At 30.7% G+C, this 20737-nt stretch overlaps 4 protein-coding genes and 2 long non-coding RNA genes across 13 annotated transcripts; 3 read left to right on the top strand and 3 right to left on the bottom strand.

Annotated features, from left to right (window-relative positions):
- Window positions 1–1362: 1362 nt before the first annotated feature.
- Window positions 1363–2465, bottom strand: LOC118647566. Its single transcript, XR_004964758.1, has 3 exons — window positions 2069–2465; window positions 1680–1749; window positions 1363–1512 (listed from the first exon to the last, which is right to left on the bottom strand). It is a non-coding gene; the product is annotated as an uncharacterized LOC118647566 (long non-coding RNA).
- A 190-nt stretch (window positions 2466–2655) lies between these two features.
- Window positions 2656–4141, top strand: LOC118647565. The gene is made up of 5 exons (XR_004964757.1): window positions 2656–2817; window positions 2893–3001; window positions 3095–3238; window positions 3368–3573; window positions 3758–4141. It is a non-coding gene; the product is annotated as an uncharacterized LOC118647565 (long non-coding RNA).
- Window positions 4142–5360: 1219 nt separating this feature from the next.
- LOC105839258 (phenylalanine--tRNA ligase beta subunit) lies at window positions 5361–11558 on the bottom strand. Of its 5 annotated transcripts, none has more exons than XM_036292646.1 (13): window positions 11471–11558; window positions 10029–10184; window positions 9493–9548; window positions 9253–9407; window positions 8882–8951; window positions 8526–8792; window positions 8079–8258; window positions 7759–7934; window positions 7476–7680; window positions 6754–6834; window positions 6539–6631; window positions 5849–6134; window positions 5361–5699 (listed from the first exon to the last, which is right to left on the bottom strand). In XM_036292646.1, the coding sequence occupies exons 2-13, from the start codon at window positions 10084–10086 to the stop codon at window positions 5548–5550; spliced, it is 1779 nt and encodes a 592-aa protein (XP_036148539.1). In that variant the 5' UTR covers window positions 10087–10184; window positions 11471–11558; the 3' UTR covers window positions 5361–5547. The 5 variants fall into 5 exon arrangements, with proteins under 5 accessions (XP_036148539.1, XP_036148540.1, XP_012540891.1 ...); XM_036292647.1 differs by lacking the exon at window positions 11471–11558 and adding an exon at window positions 11364–11425; XM_012685437.3 differs by lacking the exon at window positions 11471–11558 and adding an exon at window positions 10418–10551.
- A 140-nt stretch (window positions 11559–11698) lies between these two features.
- On the top strand, window positions 11699–14897 carry LOC105835185 (tyrosine-protein phosphatase non-receptor type 14). 2 transcript variants are annotated; one of them, XM_036292648.1, is made up of 7 exons: window positions 11699–12018; window positions 12105–12473; window positions 13146–13314; window positions 13392–13553; window positions 13806–13894; window positions 14208–14400; window positions 14494–14897. In XM_036292648.1, exons 2-7 carry the CDS (start codon window positions 12127–12129, stop codon window positions 14812–14814), a joined length of 1281 nt encoding a protein of 426 aa, XP_036148541.1. In that variant the 5' UTR covers window positions 11699–12018; window positions 12105–12126; the 3' UTR covers window positions 14815–14897. The 2 variants fall into 2 exon arrangements, with proteins under 2 accessions (XP_036148541.1, XP_012533679.1); XM_012678225.3 differs by having other exon boundaries at window positions 11701–11910.
- A 189-nt stretch (window positions 14898–15086) lies between these two features.
- LOC105835182 (uroporphyrinogen-III synthase) lies at window positions 15087–17192 on the bottom strand. Of its 3 annotated transcripts, XM_012678219.3 has the most exons (3): window positions 17022–17191; window positions 16108–16329; window positions 15087–16044 (listed from the first exon to the last, which is right to left on the bottom strand). In XM_012678219.3, the coding sequence occupies exons 2-3, from the start codon at window positions 16292–16294 to the stop codon at window positions 15425–15427; spliced, it is 807 nt and encodes a 268-aa protein (XP_012533673.1). In that variant the 5' UTR covers window positions 16295–16329; window positions 17022–17191; the 3' UTR covers window positions 15087–15424. The 3 variants fall into 3 exon arrangements, with proteins under 3 accessions (XP_012533673.1, XP_012533672.1, XP_012533671.1); XM_012678218.3 differs by having other exon boundaries at window positions 15087–16329; window positions 16813–17192; XM_012678217.3 differs by having other exon boundaries at window positions 15087–16329; window positions 17022–17192.
- A 353-nt stretch (window positions 17193–17545) lies between these two features.
- LOC105835184 (60S ribosomal protein L17) lies at window positions 17546–19728 on the top strand. Its single transcript, XM_012678224.3, has 5 exons — window positions 17546–17644; window positions 17916–18002; window positions 18114–18273; window positions 18748–18918; window positions 19366–19728. The coding sequence occupies exons 2-5, from the start codon at window positions 17922–17924 to the stop codon at window positions 19509–19511; spliced, it is 558 nt and encodes a 185-aa protein (XP_012533678.1). The 5' UTR covers window positions 17546–17644; window positions 17916–17921; the 3' UTR covers window positions 19512–19728.
- The last annotated feature ends 1009 nt before the right edge of the window (window positions 19729–20737 follow it).

Below are 20737 nucleotides of genomic sequence, written 5' to 3'. Positions count from 1 at the left end.
TCGGGCATTTAAAATTATGTGCACACGTTCAAACGATAGAACTCTGTTTAAAAACGATATCAAATCACGGACCTATACGAGAATTACCGAGATTTGTCGCTAAAATTGTCATAACTATACAGCACGACACATTTTTTCGAGTGTCGTGCTGATTTCGGGCATTTAAAATTATGTGCACACGTTCAAACAATAAAACTCTGTTTAAAAACGATATTAAAGCACGGAGCTATACGAGAACTACCGAGATTTGTCGCCAGAATTGTCATAACTACCAAAAATATGCAATTTTTGGTGCAGCAATTTTTAATAATTTTTTCCTACGGATTTTTTCTAACGAAAGGTAGTGACTGTCAATTTTGGTCTATTTTAGTTAAAATTGATAAATTATAACAACTCAGGCCATTTCCAATTGCTGTTTATCATGGCTATAATAAGCTTAATAACAGTAATGTTTTTTTAAAACAATTTATTTAAAAAATGAAAAGTTTTTAAACAAAAAGTTTGCACTTAAATCGAGTTTTAAAAGTAAACATTAGTAAGATTCTTTGCGTTGCCTTTATGTGTGTAAAATTTTTAACTCTTATCATAGCTATACTAAATATTGGCCCAAAGTCTATTTACAAACAATGGAATGACTCAGAATTAAAGTCAAAACTACGAATAAATGAATTTTATTTACAGACTAATGAAGATTATCCCAAAAAAGTCTATTTTATGTGATTTAAAAATTGGACTTGTCACAAATGTTTTTTTAGACTATATGCATTTTGTGCTATTAGAAATTATGAAATGTTTGTTAAGTTTTTCTATTAAAGGCATTCACAAAACTCATCTAATAAAAAAAATATTGATGCAATTAATAAAAAACTAAAATTAATATGTAAATCAACTTGTTATAAGTTTGCAAGAAAACCTAGACTAATAACAGAATATGACAGATGGAAAGCGGTTAAATTTAAAACTTTTTGTTATATTATGGTCCATGGATGATAAAATCATATTTTTAAAAACATTATTATCTGCATTTTCTATCTTTACATTGCGCAATTCGGATACTAATATGTGACAATTTAGTAACAAAATTTAGGCAAATAAATTATTATAATATTTTGTAAAAGAATTTGGTTACTTATATAAATAAGAATTTATAAATCATAATGTTCATAATCTCATTCATTTAACAGAAGATGTAAAGAAATTTGGTTCACTGGATAAATTTAGTTGTTTTCTATTTGAAAGCTGTATGTATAAAATTAAAATGATGTTGAAAACATCAAATAAATCATTATCACAATTCATAAAAAGAATTAACAAATTTGATACATATTAATGTTATTTTAATGTTATAATAAACTACGATAAAGTTATAATTAAATAAAATCTTAGTATTAGTTTATGATTTACAAAATCTTAAATTATTTTTTGCTTACTGAGATGTGTATGTTACACTTACCAGTTATGATCTGCGATGCCGTTCTATACAGCGCCGGGTCGTTCCACCTCTGTCGAGTTCTGAAAATGAGAAAAAAATGTAATTAAGAATGGCGATAGAAGATTTCTTTCCTGCCCACAGTCAACTTCGTGGGCCATGATTAACATATCGCAATCTGCGTTCGAACGAGTTGGATGTATACGCGTTCGAGCGATTTGCGACACAAATTTAACCTAATAAGACTTACCGATTAAATACTTGGCGATAGCACTTGTTCTAGCACTTGCGGCGGCATGTCGTTCCACATTCGTTGCGTTCTGAAAATGACAGGTAAATATGGTTTAGAATGACCTGAAGCAGTTTCATTTATCGTGCGGATTAACTTCGCGCGGCGATTACACGTCGCGGAGCCGATACGCCTCGGGATTGCTACTGATTGTCACGGATTCCGCGAGTGAAATAAAGAGAGAACGCTGTTAATATGGCGAAGGGGGTACCTTTCCCGCGCGATCGACTTTGGCACGGAATTATTGTCGCATGTTAGAATTGCCCGACCGTTCCACACGTCGCGATTTACCTACGAGGAATACGCGTTCGAATGAAACGCAGTACAAGCTAAATATGCGTCATATTTACCGATTATATGATTTGCGAAGAAGACTCGATCGGGAGCGATGTGTCCCGCGTCCCGTTCCGTTCCGGAAAGAAAGTGAACCCAGCGTCCCGTTCCGTTCCGGAAGGCATGTGAACCCCTAAAACAGAGAACTGTGTTAAGTTGGCTCGAGTCAGAGATGATCATCTCTAGCGCTAACTTCACGCGTCAAAATGAGTGCTTCTGCGATATATACCGTTTTGAACTTTGCGTTTTTCACACTAATAAAGCTAATTATTATTAATTCACGTTTCACAAATTGTAATTACTTTTACATAAAAATAAAAAGTATGCGTAAATTAAAATATGAGTCAAATCGATCTCCCACATCGATCGATAATTGATTCGATTGATTCGATATATATATTATATAAATATTATATTATTAAATAAATTATTTTATCTATACATTAAATTTATATAAAGTAACAGAAAAACATTGTTTTTTTAATAAAAATGTTTTTTATTTACAATCATTTTTCCAGTTGTTTTTGGGAAGATTCCGTCGCGTCGCCATCTGGAGTCTCGAAAGTTCGGTGATTAAACATTAACCTGTTTGTTTTGATTTTTTTGGAAGGAGGTAGTTGGATATAGCAGGTTTAATTAATTAAGAAAGAATGGAATGCGACGACGACGAAACGCATAATATCCAGTTTAAAAAGAAGAAGAAGACGAAACCTTTAAGGAAACGCGAAGCTTCTCGGTTTGACAGCGAGGGAGAGAAAATGTCCAAGTTAGGATTGCACATTATTCTGTTTTTAATTAATTGTGTAGCATAGAATTTAGATTAAGAGGAAAATTATTTCAGGGAGAAAGTCGAGGAAATAAAGATTATTCAGAAACTCCGCGAGAGACCGGCTGGCGTCGATATTGTTGGTTTGGTGCTCGGAGAAAGCATTGTATTTAATGTGTTGATGGTAAGATTACTTATATGTAGAAGTAATAATAGTAAACGATAATAATAGTACACAATAAATAGGAAAGCTAATGCGAGGTCTATGTTAATTTAGTTGGATCCCTTTAATATGAAAACTAGAATGGTAAATATGTGCTGAAGAATACAAAACGTAAGCTGAATGATGCATACATACAACATTGGTATTGGAATTTAATTTAACGCAGAGATCAATAAACGCGATGAGGATGAAAAAAATGTACGTACGACGACGTTTGCTTCTCTCTCTCTTACATTTATTATCGATATTTGTTTAGCAATAAGAGAATGTGTTTTACTAGAATTAATCATTGCATTTGTATCCTTACATAACTATTCCTATGTACAGGGTCAACTATATAGAAGAAGAATTGTCTAAGCGCAAGTAAAAATGATAACAATGCAGTACGAATAATGAGGGATTATATTGGTCTTCAGAGGAAGCAGCGTTGCGCGGAGTACTGAAACATTGAGGCAGAGCTCAACCAATTGTAGCGAGGAAATGCTTTTGAATCAAATGTTGTCTAGTATTTCAGAAGTCGATCTTAGCATAGAGTGAGTACATTTATATTACAATTGTACAACAAATATTTTTAAAATATTAAATGTATATTGCATGCATGTGGAAATAATTTGTCAAAGTTGAAGCAACATCAAATAATGATTCAACTTTAATTATAGTTTTTAAAATATAAGTTTTATAATCAATATTTTCCTTAAAAACGTAATTAATTTTCAGAACCAAAATTTGTAACATTGAAGCTATGAAGGTGGCAAAATTAAAACTTATTTGGGACAGACAGAAAAAAATCTGTTAATTCTTACGATACAATCATTATATGATATAATTTTGGATAATTAAATTATTATTATAAATTGTTATAAATATAATTATACGTTTTTTTTTTCAAAGTGCATATATTTGTACGAAAAACTTAAAAGTGTATGTTTATGAATTTTTACATTTTTAAAATTAATTTAAATAGATAAAAAATTGATCGTATACGACATGCATATTTGTGATTGTATCATTAAGATATCCTTTTTACATATTAGTACTGTAAGAATCTTATAGTATAACTATATATATATTAAATGTCTATTAAAAAATTTAAAAGACATATTTATTGAATATTTTAAAAATATTTTTTAATTGAAACTCGGATAGCTTCATTGAATTACGGGGTATTTTCGAACAAGCTAAATCTTGTCGTAGCTGGGAGAAAATAGCACGCGATTGAGTCATTCAAACAGCTAAAGTACAATAAATTATGCAACAAGCGATAACGAGACGGCATCTAGACAGCGTTTGGCGAACATAAAGGAAAGGGAGGAAGAGGCGGAGGCAGTTCCTCCCGAAGTTTCTGATAATAAAAATATTTATTCTGAGAGGAGATTAATTAATATTTTGCTTAATTTCTTTTTTATTTATTAAACCAAATAAGATTATTAACGTAATTTTTTTTCAGCAAAATTGTCGCATTTTTTCCAATTAAAACGACGAAGAAGAAGACTAATATATATAATATTGAGTATTCTATTTTACTTTTTTCTCTTTCAAGTGATTTGTTGTAACAAACACATAGTAATTCACGCTTGTCAAAAATCAGCCAATTTGCCAATTAAACAAATTAATCGATTATGTTATTAAGAGATACTGTCAGAAGAAGAAAGCAGCTTCTCACCCTATGTGATTTTCTTGTTCGCCTGATCTAGTTAGCTGTATCATTAAAATAAGTAGCAAGATTAAGTGTATATTGTAACGTACATCAATTATGGGAAGGCTAAATATAATCGCAGAGTTTGTTTCACCTTTTAAATGTTGTCACGCTGTAACTGCAAGTGCGATTGAGATTTCTCTGTCCCTTGTTAGTAGAAACTGTGTTTGTATCATGACTTCAGAAACAACAAATCGTGTAAATTCTTTTCTTACACTGTTATGCGAAATAATTTTTTTATTATCACTCACATTTGATATTATGATAAAATTTATATTTTTATTTAGTTTGTATTAATAAATGACTAAATTTAGAATAAAATTTTCTTTGAAACAGATGAACACGTACCGATTGATCTAATCTTGCATATTAACATGCATGTATCTTGAAAATGAGTTTACAATTAATATATATAGGCATTTTATTAGAATGCTACAATCAAAACGTAGCCATAAAAAAGCTAAAAAATAAATTTTGATTGGTCTATCATGTTCTACTAAATCCCAAAAACAGAAGAAAATGAGAAAAGAGAAAGAGCCATTGAATGTTTCCTTCTCTTTCATAGGATTTAAACACAATCTTAAGACAGATTCTAGGATCTCTAATTATTACATAATAAACATGTTTAATCATATAATAAATATATTTCAAATTTTATTTGTAAAATTGTTTTTATACATTTGAGAGGTAATATTATTATAAATAGATCTTGTGAAAAATTCTCTTCACAAAACATAAATTCATAATAAAACATTTGTATTTCAGCAAAGGTATCGATATAACTTTGCTGTTTATACATTATTCACTTCTATTACAAAAACGGTTCAATATCTAGTTCCATCGCAGAACAAGGAATATTTAAATCAAACTTTGATAGTACATCAGGATGTAAAACTCCCATTTTTCCTATCACTTTATCATAACAGACAATTTCTGCACATCGTTGAGGAAAATACGTTGGATCTGCAAAACACAAATTTGAGCAAATTCATGTCACCTAACTTGCTTCATAAATCTTACGTGTTTGCAGTAGGCATGTGCGAAGATATTTGAATCGACTCTAATCAAGTATGCAATTTGAACAGATACATTTTGAAAATTGTATATCTTACCATCAGCTGCGCGCAGATAATATCGCATACAACTCTCAGCTTTAGTAGGGCTCCAAGGTACTTCTAATAATAATAATACTCTATCTACTAGACCATGAATTATCTCGAAACCAGCCGATTTGTTGGCATATACCGCGCATAAACGGCGATTGTTGCGCGCACCGACTTCCGCCGTGTCGTCTCGCAATACGACATCGGAAACTTCAAATAACTTGTGAGGTAAAGGCATTTTTTTATTCGCAGTGATCGTTTTAAGTAATCCTGGTAAAAGTGTGGTACGCGCAACCTGCAACAATTTACATTTATTATAATATTTCACATTTTAATTTAGACGATTATAATATAAAATCTAAAGTATTTTGTATTTGTTTGAACAATTATAGCCTTTGTATTTATAATATCTTTATCATTTCCTTTTATTCTTTCATTTAAACTTTCATAAATTCAATTTCTCTTTATTTTCTCATAACTGCTACGCGCTGCACGTAAATTACGTAGAAAATGTATAATAAATAAAAAAATATGCTGTATTTTTTGCTCATTTTTTTTCATTTAATTGTGCACGTAACGATATCTGTTTACGTTCTATTACACACATGTATCGTTCAAATAAGAATTCGGAGAAATCAAGAATAGAACAACACTTGTTTCCATAATTTTAATAAGAGTACGCGGTATCAGTCGATTTACCTGAAACTCCAAAGTTTTTGGATTGGATATGTGAACTGCCGGTATATCCTCTATTTTGTATCCCAATTTATCTGCTACATCCTCACGTGAGCACTGTAAGTTAATTTAACGCAAATTAGAACATACTGTATCAAGATAAAATAATAATTATCACAGATAATGTGTTTTTGTGCACAAAAAAAACTTTATTCTTAAAACTTATACATGAAACACACCAAAGAGAAAGTCAATGCCTCGGTGAATCCTGCCTGGGCCATTTCTATTCGAATTAGGTCAGTCAACTTGTTTAGTGGAAACTGCAATTCACGTATGTATATGAGGAATATATTAATACACTGGCGCAAATAAAACGAGACAAAAATTTTAATCGAATTTTTAGGCAATCTTCAAAGTAATGCAACTTTGCGAAAAATCATACAAGTTATATGAACTTTTTTTTAAATTAAAGGACAAAGACTCTACTTTAGAAATCCCTAGGCGAAAGTTTGATTTGTTAAGTGTAACTTTTTTGTATCGCATAAAAATCAAACATGTTTTTTTTCATTGAAAAAAGTAAAAGTTTGTTATCATTTTTCACAAGTTTGTTAAAATCTTGCTAATATTAATGCAGATTCTTAAAGTTCATTCTTTCCTAAGCAATTAAAAAAAAGAACATGTCAATACGATGTTTTTTGTTGATTCAGTCAATTTTTTTGAAAAAATTCAGTCAAAATTTTTGTCTTGTTTTTTTTGCACCAGTGTATATGAAATCATATTTGTTCGTATATTCAGAAAAAAATTATTAACTTGACATACTTTACATTTTTTAACTCTCGATTAAGTTTCTTTATTTTAAGTATTTTATGGTATTTAAATTTAATATATAAATACTTGAATTAAAGAAACTTAAAATTGAAAAATTTAGTCAAGTTAACACTTTTAAATATGAGATATTTACCTCTGTTCCAATTGTTGATATTTGTGGTAAAGTTTTCTTTATTTCATTATATCCATAGGCAATGGCGACATCTTCATAAATGTCACAAAGATGTATCACATCATGTCTCGTCGGTGGTATTTCTACTTTTAACGTATCTTTTTTTTTCACTTCGGATTTTAGAGACATTTTTGACAATAGCTTTACAACTTGATCTGGTGTTTGCCTATAGAAAATATTTTTAACTATTTTGTCATCTTGTAATCATTATTCTATGCATAATGGAAAAATTGCAGTCACGTACTCAATGCCAATGTAATTAATCGCTTTATTGCAACTGATTTCTTCTGTTCGATATTTTAATTCTGGGTAATAGAAAGTTTGATTATCAGGATATACCACTTCTACAATTTCGGCTGTATACTTGGTCTTGCAATACTGACTGAATGCGCAAACGAGAGTATCCACCGCTATCTTTGCCTATAAATTATTTACAATTTATAATAATTTATAACGTATATATTTTATATATTAATTATAGCATCTTATTTTTGAAGCATCTATTTTAAGTATTTTTTGCAAATAAATATATATATTAAAATTAAACTATGTAAATGCACGTACCTTTGTAAGATCAGTTGCTGTGCACTCGATAAAAATATTTTTTGTATTAAGTGTGATCTTTGAATGATCTCCATTAATGATGGGAGGCAGAGATAAAACAACTCCATTACTATCATATATAACAGGATAAACAGGACTGTCTTTTATGATAGGTAAATACTGTTTAAGTTGCGCATGTGTCTGTAAAAGTAGTTAGACATAAATATGTATGAATCATTTTCTACATGTAAAACTATTCACATTAATTGGAATCTTAACGTATGGTTGTGAGAGTAACAAACTCGTAAATGACAAATTGTGAATTTAATTCTATACACAAATTTTAAGTTCATAATTTGCATGAGACAGATCTTTGGTCTTCCAGAATGGAGATTTAAAAAAAGAAATCATTTAATTATATTGCAATTATTAACAGAATTTACAAACATGATGAGAAAAGAAACTTACTGCATATAACTGCATAATTTCTTCTCCTGTATACACTTTATCTTGATTAAGTGGTTTGAATTGTATTTTTGATGGTGGTCTAGCATCATATAGAAATGGACCTTTAATTGTATCCAAATCATGAGTGCCAATAGAGACCAGACTACGTTTCCTTCCTATATTTTGATGCAACTTATCTTGAAGATCAATAAAACTATTGTAAGAGTCTTGTGTTAAAGTAACATCTCTCAAAATTGCAGCAACTAAATGTCCTCTTATTTTTAAGCACTAAAACAATGAGATGAGTTATATTTTTTTACGTTAATCAAATTATTTAATGCTAATAAAAATGTAATTTTAAAAAGAATTACACGTACTTCTGAAGTCATTACAATCCTTTCCATTGCTACATTTGGTTTTATTGCCATGTAATGTGGGATAGACATCCTGTTTAGAAAAAAAGATTATATACATATATGTAAAAAATATTCAGCAATAGGTGGAAGAACATTTAAAGAGTGAAATTTAAAGAGTCCTGCCAAACATCCCATATATATGCAATTTTTGTGTAATTATGGATTATGTGTTTTGCTTTTTTTTAACAATTGCAGTATAGTCTATAAAACTTTTGTATTGTCTTGTAAAAAAAAAAGTAATTCAATAAGATATTTAAATATATTATCTTTGAATATATTTAAGGATAATATTAATAATTTTTTATCTCAATTATAAATTGCATAATATTTACTTATTCAAAAATATAAGTAGTCCAGTACTTAGAGTCTCCAAGCATAATAGATCATATCTGTTGGCAGGTATATCAATTTTATAGATAATTTCTTCGGACGCATCTATATCTTGATCAGAACCCTGCTCTTTTGCTATCATTTGCTTTTCCGTTGTCTATTCACAAACAATCAAGTAATTATTGTTATACAGTTTAATGCAAATATAATAATTATTATTAGTTAAAAGTTCAAATACTTACTACTTCATCCAGCTCTAAACCAAACTTAAAACATAATGCTTCAAACTCCTTGTCGGCTAGAACAAAATTTAAAAATTAGAAAAAAAAGTGTAAAAGTACAAGTACATATAATACATGTATACATATAATTTATATATTTACAATGTATAAAACTTCCAACACTTAAGGACAATTATTGATTCAGTAAAGAATATTTCATACAATGACTTTTTACTCCAATGACAGTAACTTGCCATGCTATGTACCTTCAAACAAACATACTCCTCATGTATTCGATTCATTGACACACAGTCAGAGCATGATGTTTGTCTGATATAAACATGTAAAATAAGCATAAATCTCTTTTAGTCGATAGCAAATGGTTTGGTGTAAGTCCTTAAGTGTAAGGTATAAATATATTCGGTTAATTTATATATATGGTAAATCAAATCTCTTCTTGGCAAAAACTCAAGTAAATAAATTTTATTCCCTACATAAATCAATCTTATTAATATTATAATTTGAAACTTTATCAATAAAAAATAGATATAACTTACAATATGTTTTACCCAATGCTTTGAACAGCAAGTCACGTTTTATTGCAATAGTCGGCATCTTTGTATCACAGCAATCTCAGCATAAGTAGATAAACTTTCGATATTTATCGTTTTTTTTTTTAAACACGGAAATGTCAGATTTTTCGTTGAATTACCCTGTAATTAATAATTGCAATATATTTTTAGGTTAGAGAATACTTAAAACAGATTTTTCTCAGGTAATTATTTAGTTTAGGCACTGGTATTCAAATATCGATGTAGTTATGCTTATTCGATACAGTTTTGCTTCAAACGAACGAATCTGGCAAAAAAAAGCGTCGCTCTGCCCCGGAAAGCGAAATAATAATCGCTAAAGTTGACTAATATTCAGGTTATGAAACCTGTCATACCGACACAATGTAATGACTTGAGCACGCGCAACGATCATATTCTCACGCTTTTAATCACAAGCGCATGCTCTGTTTAGCACAAGTCATGTTAAAAATGCGCGAATTTCAAATGTCTATATACATATTTTTACAAGCACAATTTTTTGTGTGGAAAGTCGCAAACCCATGTGGTGCAGAGAATGCTTTACGCACACACACACACACACACACACGGGGGGGTGCAAGGGGGGGCCTTCGGCCCCCCCCTCCCGCACCCACCCCGTCCAAGTCGCTAACCCATGTGGACTTTACTTTGCTTGCAATGTACATAGGCAACCCATGTATATTGCAAGCAAAGTATGAGGCCACATGGGTTAGCGACTTGGACGGGGTGGGTGCGGGAGGGGGGGCCGAAGGCCCCCCTTGCACCCCCCCGTGTGTGTGTGTGTGTGTGTGTGTGCGTAAAGCATTCTCTGCACCACATGGGTTTGCGACTTTCCACACAAAAGATTAGCAAGATCCTTACGCAAAGATTGTCAATGATGGTTGATTATTACTAGATCATATGCTAATCTTTACAGTATTTATTATTTTTAATATATGTAGACTCATTTATTATTAGTTACTATTAGAATACAAGGAAGTCGTTAAAAGTACACATACATTTTAAATTCGCGCCTTTATTTCATGCACATATGGCCACCAAGCATGCGTATATGGCCGCAAAGCATGTACATATGACTGTAGAGCATGCGCACATGGCCGCGGAGAGTGCTCTTGTCGCTACATTTCGTCGATATGACAGATTTCTTAACCTGAATATTCGACAAATTTTACGATTATTATTTCGCTTTCCGGGGCAGAGCGACGCTTTTTTTTGCCAGATTCGTTCGTTTGAAGCAAAACTGTATCGAATAAGCACAACTACATCGATATTTGAATACCAGTGCCTAAACTAAATAATTACCTTTTCTCAAATCAGTTTCTTCAAAAATCAATTATAATATATATGTCTTTCTAACTTAGTAATCCTATAAAAAGTAAACAAATCGCTTTAATATTATTGTCACGTACAAAATGACACGCTTTACGTATTTATAACTTATTACATCAGCCCACATCAGCCGGTAGCAGCACAACAAATGACGGCAAGCGGGCAAAGTCGCAAAGTAGCAAACTCGCCTCCATGCGCAGCAGTTGATCTCGATATCTCGATTCTCGACGTGCTAAGTATCGATTTCTCGCGCCGAGAGAACGCGCAACCGCAAACAGCGCAAGCTTTTCTCCGTCAAGTTTACATTGGTTTACATCGAAAGAATGGATTGTGAGGCCGGATAATACACTTTAAGAGGGATTTAGTGCTCGCTATCTGATGTTGACTGATGCTAATCGACATGGATACTGATAGTGAAGTCGCGAATTGCCAAAATGCATGCGCCTGTCTCGCACGCGTGATACGTTTTGATGATGTTTATATGGGCGAGTGATGAGTGTACGGTATTTTAAGACATCGGGTGAGTTTGCGCACCACTCAACACATATATCGTTATCTCGGCTTGTTGTATCACCGAATTGTTATTGCAACGTTTTATCGCAAATCTGGATCGTAATAATAAGCTTTGGTATTTCTTAACCTATTGTACTCATACTTTGTACCTTCTTCGGACGTAAAATCGAATTATTTGCTATATACATTCATTTCTTTTAGCTTTTACTTTGCGGCTGCCAAAATGCCATTCAAGTTTCACTTGAAGAAGAGCAAACAATACAACGTTGTATCCAAGAATCAGTATGTGATCTGTGTTGAATTGTTGGATGCCACCTCTATAGAATGCACCCTCAGTGTCGACAGCGTTGGCCAGGAATGCCTGGACAACGTGACACAACGTCTAGGATTGGGACAGTCTGAGTTTTTTAGCTTACGCTACATCTGCCGTAGTACATCGTTGTTTCGATGGATAGACATGGACAAACCTCTAAAGAGGCAACTGGAAAAAGATGCTAAGAGCTTTACACTTTACTTAAGAGTTATGTACTACATTGTGGATGTACAACTCATTCAAGATGAGATGACAAGGTTAATTTGATTATTTACTTAAGGAAAGGAGAAGTTATTTTGAGAATTAGAGAAAAGAATATTTTTATGTGAATTTTGTTTTTTTGAAGCTATATAATTGATTTATTTTAAACTTTGTACACATAACTTAATATACATTTTATCTATATTAGTTATTTTTGCAAGTAAAAATAATGTGAATTATAAAAATATTTATATTAGAGGATACATTGCTTTACAGTTCTCTCTGAAATCTGAATACTAAGTGATCTGAAATAAAAAGTGAATAATCTACAGATATTTGTTGAAACTAGTGGAATATATTTTATTTTATTTCTAATATAAAACTTAATTTGTATGGCAATTTTATAAATGTAATTTTTATATTAAAATTATTGAAAAATGGTTTATTTTTATAATCCTAGTTTATAATTTTAGTTTCAACAATAATATTTAGGGATTAATAATTTTATTTATTTTTTTGTTTGAGATTATAGAGTGTGTAAATTTTATGTATGAGAGCTGTAAGACATGCATTTGGACACAAATTTTTATAAATTTGTTATTTTTAATTGCAAATTTTTTAATTATAAATTGTGTGTGTGTGTGTATATTATGTCTATAAAATTTAAAATGAATCATCCACATAGCTCCTGAAAAAAAATTTTACATGTTTCTCCTTTTTTTCCACAGATATCACTATTATCTTCAATTGAAGAATGATGTACTAGAAAACAAAATACAATGTAATTATAGACAGGCTTGCATATTGGCGAGCTATTCTATGCAAGCTGAGTTTGGAAATTATAGCCCCGAGAGACATACAATCGAGTATCTCCAACAGTGCACTTTCTTCCCAAATGTAAAAAGCTAACGTTCACAGTTAAATTACTTTGATCACAAATGTTAAAAATCTAAAATTGATATTTCTGTATTTAGGAGCTAAGCAAAATGGATCCAGGTGGGCAAGATTCTCTCTTACACACAGCAATATGTCAGTACAAGGGCCTTATCAATATGACACAGGCTATTGCAGAAGAGTTATATATCTCAATTGCCATGCAACTGGAGGGATATGGTACCGAAACATTTTCTGCTAAGGTACAAAATACAATAAATAGATTAAAACCCAGAATGGAAAAATATTATATCTTAGAAATACGAATTAAAATTTTAAAATCAGTTTTTTTGTTAGTAAATATTAAATGTAACGCACAATGAATTTAAGATATAAAGATGTTGTACAAGTCACATAACTTATTATTATCTAATATTCATTGAAAAAACCAATTCTAAAATTTAATTTTTAATTTATTATTATTTCAAATATTGTAACAATGGAAAATATTTTAGGATAATAGTAACAACAAAGTCATACTTGGAATTTCTATCAATGGAATTATGGTGGCCTATCCTAACATGCAAACAACACAATTTTACAGGTTTTTAATTTTTATTTTATAGTCCATATTTAGTACATGCTTAGAAAGATGTTAGCGTGTTTTGTTGTCTATCTTTGTTTTACGTTTAATGAATAAAAATAGAATAATAAAAACCATGCCAACATCTTTAAGCACGTTTCTGTGTAAATCTATGACTTTAATGTTTATTCTATCAATGTAAATTTATTTTAACGATTTAGTTAATTTTTTATCTTGCTCTAGTTCTAAGAATTAAAAAAACAGTAGAAATAAATATATATGAGCATTAAAAATTATTGCAGCACATTAAAGTGAATAAATTTATACATTACAGATGGAGAGATATCAGTAATGTCATAAATCAAAAGAAAACGTTTAGAATAGAGTATAAGTTGGAAGAAGCAAAGCAATTTGTATTTACTGAGTCGCGTGAAGCAAAATATATATGGAGATTATGTATAGCTCAACATTTATTTTACATACAGTATCAAGAACACCGTCCACAAGAACGATCAAGTGGCTGTTGTGTGCGTAAATTAGCATTAATTTAATTATATAGTAAAACACCCACATATTATATGGAATTTTATGTAATTAAAAATGTTTATACATCATTTCAGGATAATGATACAAATGATTCTAGTGAGCAAGCGGTGTCTGTGAATTCGGACAATAGGGCCTCTGACACACATACGCGGTGGACAAGTTACAACGATCTCTCGATACCGTCACCGTGTCCTGTCGTGTCTGTTTCGTCAACAGATATAAATAGTTTGCGCGCATTATTGCCGTCATACAGACCGGCACCCGATTACGAAACGGCGGTTCAAATGAAATATAACAACGGTGGAAACGCTCCACAGCCTTATTATGCGAATCAATCTGCAATAGTTGGTTCGGATATCTCGTGCCTGCTGAATGTAAATCGTAACAGATATTAAATTTAATAATAAATATGAATAACGAGTTTTCTTGATATCAAAAGTACTACTGATATTTGTGATGTAAAAAAGCTGAAAGTGAACTAACAAAAAAAGATTATATATCATATGTAATTCATAAATATTGGATATTAAATATTTATAAATTATGTATATTTTTATATATAATATAAAATATATATTGGTATAAATATTATTTTGTTTCAAATAATCTTTTAAAATATCACATTTTATTTATATAAATATATATATGTATATTAATATTTTATCAATTTGCAAGCGCTTTTATCAACAAATTTATTATATGTTCTTATTCAGTAAAAAGAATGTGATACAAGGAAACACTCTGATGACGGTTCCATTCAAAATTATAATTGCTAAGATATATTATGCACTCGTATATACATATCTGCTTTTTTATAATCTTCCAAAATATCATATGTACATTATTTACATAGTTATTGTTAACAAACATATATGAATTAGAAAGGAAGATTTATTATGAAATAAAATAATTTAAAATATTTATATATTAAAAAATGTACGCGTGTTGCAACAGTTAAAATATTAAAAATGTTGACAAATGGTATCAAATTTGTATATCATATTTTCATGAAATACTCTTATTTAAATTTTCTACAAATTCAGCAGCTGTGATTGCTCGCATCAAAGCTACTGGTTCAGGTTTATCTGCAGTGGCATACACATTGAAACCAGAATTAATTAACGCATCTCTCGTCACAGGTCCTATTGCTACCGCTTTTATATCTTTGACACTATAGAAACTTCTCTTAAGCTGCACTGTAATATATTCCACTGTAGACGGACTGAAAAAGACTAATATACTGGGACTAGACTTTGCGAGTATCTTCGGCAACTCTTGCTCAAGCGTTTCGCTCTCTAATGTTCTGTACACCACAATTTTTTCAATGGAAATTCCACTATCTTCAACGATAGATTGTATAGTTTCACGGGCAATTTCACTGCATGGATAAAGTAATGGTTTTGAATCTCTCTTTACATCGAGAACAATTTTCTCAGCGAGTTGTTTCGAATTACCAGTCTGACTACCTATACAATTTTGCAAATTGAGTTGACTTCTTGCGAGAGAATCTGTTGCAGATCCCACACAGTAAGCTGGCATCTGCTTCCAGTGGCGCAAGATACTTGTATCTTCTTTCACTGCCAGCGTGACAGCTTCAACTGTACGAGGACTTGTTAATATTAAACCTGCAATTAATAAGAATCGATGACATACACATTTAATTATAGTAGAAATAATATAATATTTACCACTATATCTATCAGCTACTGACAGATATGCTCGCAACTCTGAGATATTTACAAATTCAAATCGCAAAGTTTGTAAACATTCACAACTGTAACCAGCCAATGCCAACATTTCGATGTATTTTTCCTGTCTGTCATTCTTTTCAGACAATCCTTTGCATAGGACCACTGTCTTGTTACTTCCAGCCATGAATAAAAATGTGTTACAGTAGTGAAATTAAAGTTCTGTACAACAAAAAAGAAAATATAAACAGTGTATATTAAATTTATGTTGTATTATTCATATAAAATAATTATTAATAACAAAAGCAAGCAGCATCATAGAGATACTATTATATCTATTCTAGACTTTTGCAATTATCAAGAGATTTGATAAAGAATATTATTTCTTAATGTATAAAACTTCAAAAAAATATTTACATAACTTTTAAAAGTGCAATTTTAGCCAAACTTCCGATTAATTTAATGAGTAATTATAACTAACCGAGAAATCTTATTTTATTAATAAATAGAACTATGAATTATATAATTAGAGATTAGGCTTTAAGTAAATTCTGTCAGTTGAATAAATCGCTCTCGTTGAAGAAATTAAGTAATCAGAATTTGGTTAAAGTTGCTCTAAAATATTTGACATCTTTGAGATATTGTTTTAAGATATCATTCACACGTGAAAAAATAAAATTGTGATTGTATTATAATAAAAAATACCTCAATCACTATAACTACAATTGGCACTGTTATTGACAAATCACTATTGCTTGCTGTTATTGACAAGTCACTATTGCTTGCTGTTATTGACAAGTCACTATTGCTTGCTGTTATCTGTTATTAACAAGTCACTATTGTATGCATAATTGTATGCATTTGTAGAAATAGTGTTTCAAATTCATATTAAAATATTTTGTACCTCTATTTACCTTTTCTTAATTACCTCTTTTAAAAACCTATATTTCTATTTTAATATCTCTAATTTTAACGACATAATTAATATACACTTTTTCTTTAATGCAATTATATTATCTGTAACATTTTTGTTTAGCGTACACCGCAGTGTACCGACAACGTACTGTGACTAAATAGTTATCTTATAGTCACACTCGGGGCGTGCGCGTCGATTTAAAAAAAAATACACGTGTTTTAAAATTTCGTACATAAATTTTTAAGGTGTAATTAAAAAATTGACAAGTGTAATTAAAAAATTTTAAATAATATTTTACTTATTTAATGATTTTATGTAGATTTATATTATATACATATGTATAATAAACCAAATTTTTGTAAAAAGTGTACACAATCCATTTTTATAAAAATTATTTTGTTTTGAAGAGTTTTAAAGTATAATTGAAAAGATTGCGTAATTATTAAAACAAATTAAATTATATATTTTTAAACTATACGTAACTAGAGTCGACAACAGGGGTTGCAATCGTGCGTGCGCATAGGAATTTCGTCTGATCTTTAGTTGGCATGCCTGCACGCGCACAGGAAGTGGAATTTCAGCAAGGTGACGACTTTTCCTTTAAAATTGTGGTGTCGAGAGGTATGTATGAACCGGCTCGTCGTATTTCTTAAATCCGTTCGCATCGTTTTCATCATCGAGATATAAGTTCAACGAAAGATAATTTCTCGCATAAGAAACTTCGGGCCGCAACGTGGATGCGGAAAATGTCGCGTTCGTACGCAAGAACCGCTGCGAAATCGCGAGAAAGACGGCATGCCGCGAGCAGGTCGAACCGCTGCTGACTAGTCACGTTGACAGACACGGTAGTCTCGCGATGCAGAGTTTGTGATCGGTCTGTCTGTGTTTTCAGGACGCAATGGGTCGATACTCCCACGAGCCGGTCAACCAGACCAAATCGTGCAAAGCGCGCGGCTCCAATCTTCGCGTGCACTTTAAGGTAAATAATCTCTTTGCGGAAATATAACCTTTCAAGCGTACAGCGTTTCCAAAATGGATGTTTACGACTATACGAATGGGTATATCAATCGTTTCTCTCGATACATTATAGAATACCCATGAGACGGCGCGTGCTATTAAGTGTATGACTCTACGAAGGGCGCAAAAGTACCTGAAGAATGTCATCGAGCACAAGGAGTGTGTCCCATTCCGCAGATTTAATGGTGGCGTCGGCAGGTGCGCTCAAGCCAAACAATTTGGCACCACGCAAGGTATGTCACCATATAATTTCTGGTATACTGTTCATAAAATCTTTATGTTTACAATGCTCAACTTCTAGAGCTTGAGTGGAGAAAAAATTGACAAATCACATTTGAACGATTTGGCCAATTGATTTAGACTTGTGTTATACTGCATATTAGATTTGGACATGTATTTGATTTTTTGTATTACAAACTGCAAATTGTTCATTAATCAAATTTTGATTGGTTTATAATTTATAGTATTCGATCTGAATCTAATTTACATACATAATATGTAGTGCAATAGTGACATAAGTTTCATGTAATTCTTTTGCCTTTTGAAATCTCAGAGTTTTTAGCGTTGTAACACAAGATATAAGTTATTTTATAAAATACACAGAATTTATAAAAGTGTTGATAGTGACAATTGAGCTATCAGACAATTAAATGTAATTCCAATCTAATTATGTTTATGGCAGCTCTAGCTTCTAATATGCTTTTTAGGTCGATGGCCTAAAAAGTCTGCAGAATTTCTGCTGCAACTTTTGAAAAATGCGGAGAGTAATGCCGATTACAGGGGACTTGATGTGGATCGCCTTGTGATTGAGCATATTCAGGTTAACCACGCACCTTGCCTTCGTAGAAGAACATACAGAGCTCACGGTCGTATAAATCGTAAGTATTTATAACTTTTATAATTAAAAATTTTATTAATAATTATATATAATTTATAATTAATTTAAAAGAATTAAACATTTTAATAATACATAATTAATCATTTACAATTTACAATGTTACAAATTATAAATTACAAATTATTAATTTTATAATAAATTGATTATTTAACATTAGAGCTGCCAATGGTATCCTATTAGGATTGTCGTAGACAATTATCAATTTAATAATTTTTTATTCTTTTTAAGTTAATGAAAAATTATTTTGATATTATTTGTATTATTAGAGTTATTTGTATTACATTCACATATTTTCAATATTCTGTACTGTATAATACAAAGAAATTTGAAAAATTGAAATGATTAACAAAATAGAAAACATTATCTACGATTCTAGCGTTAAAAATAAATCTGTATAGTGAATTATTGCTAAAATTTATTTTTACAGCTTACATGAGCTCGCCTTGTCACATTGAAGTAATCTTGACTGAGAAGGAGGATGTTGTTGCAAAAGCCACTGAAGAGGAGCCATCGAAAAAGAAACTTAGCAAGAAAAAACTCGCTAGACAAAAGGAAAAGATGATGAGGGAATAATTTCACTACTTTATATGGACATATACTGTGAATATACCATTAAAAAAATGAAGATTGCTTACGTTGGTATTTGTAGTCGATTCTTATAATAAAGAACATCTTAAGACGATAGCCTTAAGACGTTGTAAACCAATTACAGAATCATATAAACATTTTAAAGTCATTACTGAAGACGATCTTGAAATAAGATTGGACTATAAATACCCATTGGTCTTCACTTTCATGTTTTTTATTTGATCCTTCACATACGCACATGCATATGCTTTATAGTGCGTAATTATAGCCATTTTTACATTAATATCATGAAAAAAGAAAGTCTTATATTGAAATTAAAAACTTGATCTCAAATATTCTCTTTTCTCTCTATTTATGATAAATTGTGTAGCATATAGATATTTTTTTAGAAACTACCACACAAATACATTTCTCCTTTATAGGCATACCTTCTCCTGTATTATTATAGATGATTTGTCATCTATAATAGAATTGGAAAAAAAAGCAAACGCAAATATCTGTACGCTACTGAGGCTTGTTTCCACCAACGTAAATTAACTTTCATCCCGATTTAACTTGCTTGTTATTTTATTCTAGTTTCAAAAATGAGAAAAAGATATAGAGTAAGTTAAATCGAGATTATAGTTAATCTACATTGATAAATTTTAGAGTGTAATCCACTTGATGTTACAAACGCTTTAAATCAATTTTTAGTTTTCCAACAAGGTACACAGATGGCACAATATCATATAGTGTCTAACATAAAGTGTTTTAATTATGACACAGTGTTACACTGTTCGACACGATAAAAAGTTGAATTCGAGCGTATAAAATATGTCAGTATTACCAATTTTCAAAGATGTTTTATATTTAACATGTGATACTAATGTAATAATTTCTAATATCAATTTTAATAACAATATTTTCTTGATACTCATTAGCATCAATATTATTGTTTGTCAACTAAGTCTAGAGTTCTAATTATTGCAACAAGAACATTATACAGTAAAACTTCAGTGTGTTCTAGCTGGAAAACAACCTTTGGTTGGCCAATTCTTTGTTCTGATTGGTTAATCAAATGCTTTGAAGTATTTATAGCGCCGTACAAATAAAATGACACCGAAGTGGATTGCATTTCTAAGTTTAAATTAAACTTTCGTAACAATATTTTAGCGATCATTTTTGTAATCCTTAAGAAAATGTCCACTAGAATCTGTGGAACAAAGTATAAC

Source organism: Monomorium pharaonis, chromosome 10 (assembly GCF_013373865.1).
Source record: "Monomorium pharaonis isolate MP-MQ-018 chromosome 10, ASM1337386v2, whole genome shotgun sequence".
Classification (NCBI taxonomy): Eukaryota; Metazoa; Arthropoda; class Insecta; order Hymenoptera; family Formicidae; genus Monomorium; species Monomorium pharaonis.
The sequence above is the reverse complement of the archived record's forward strand: the minus strand, read 5'-3'. Positions and strand labels throughout refer to the sequence as shown.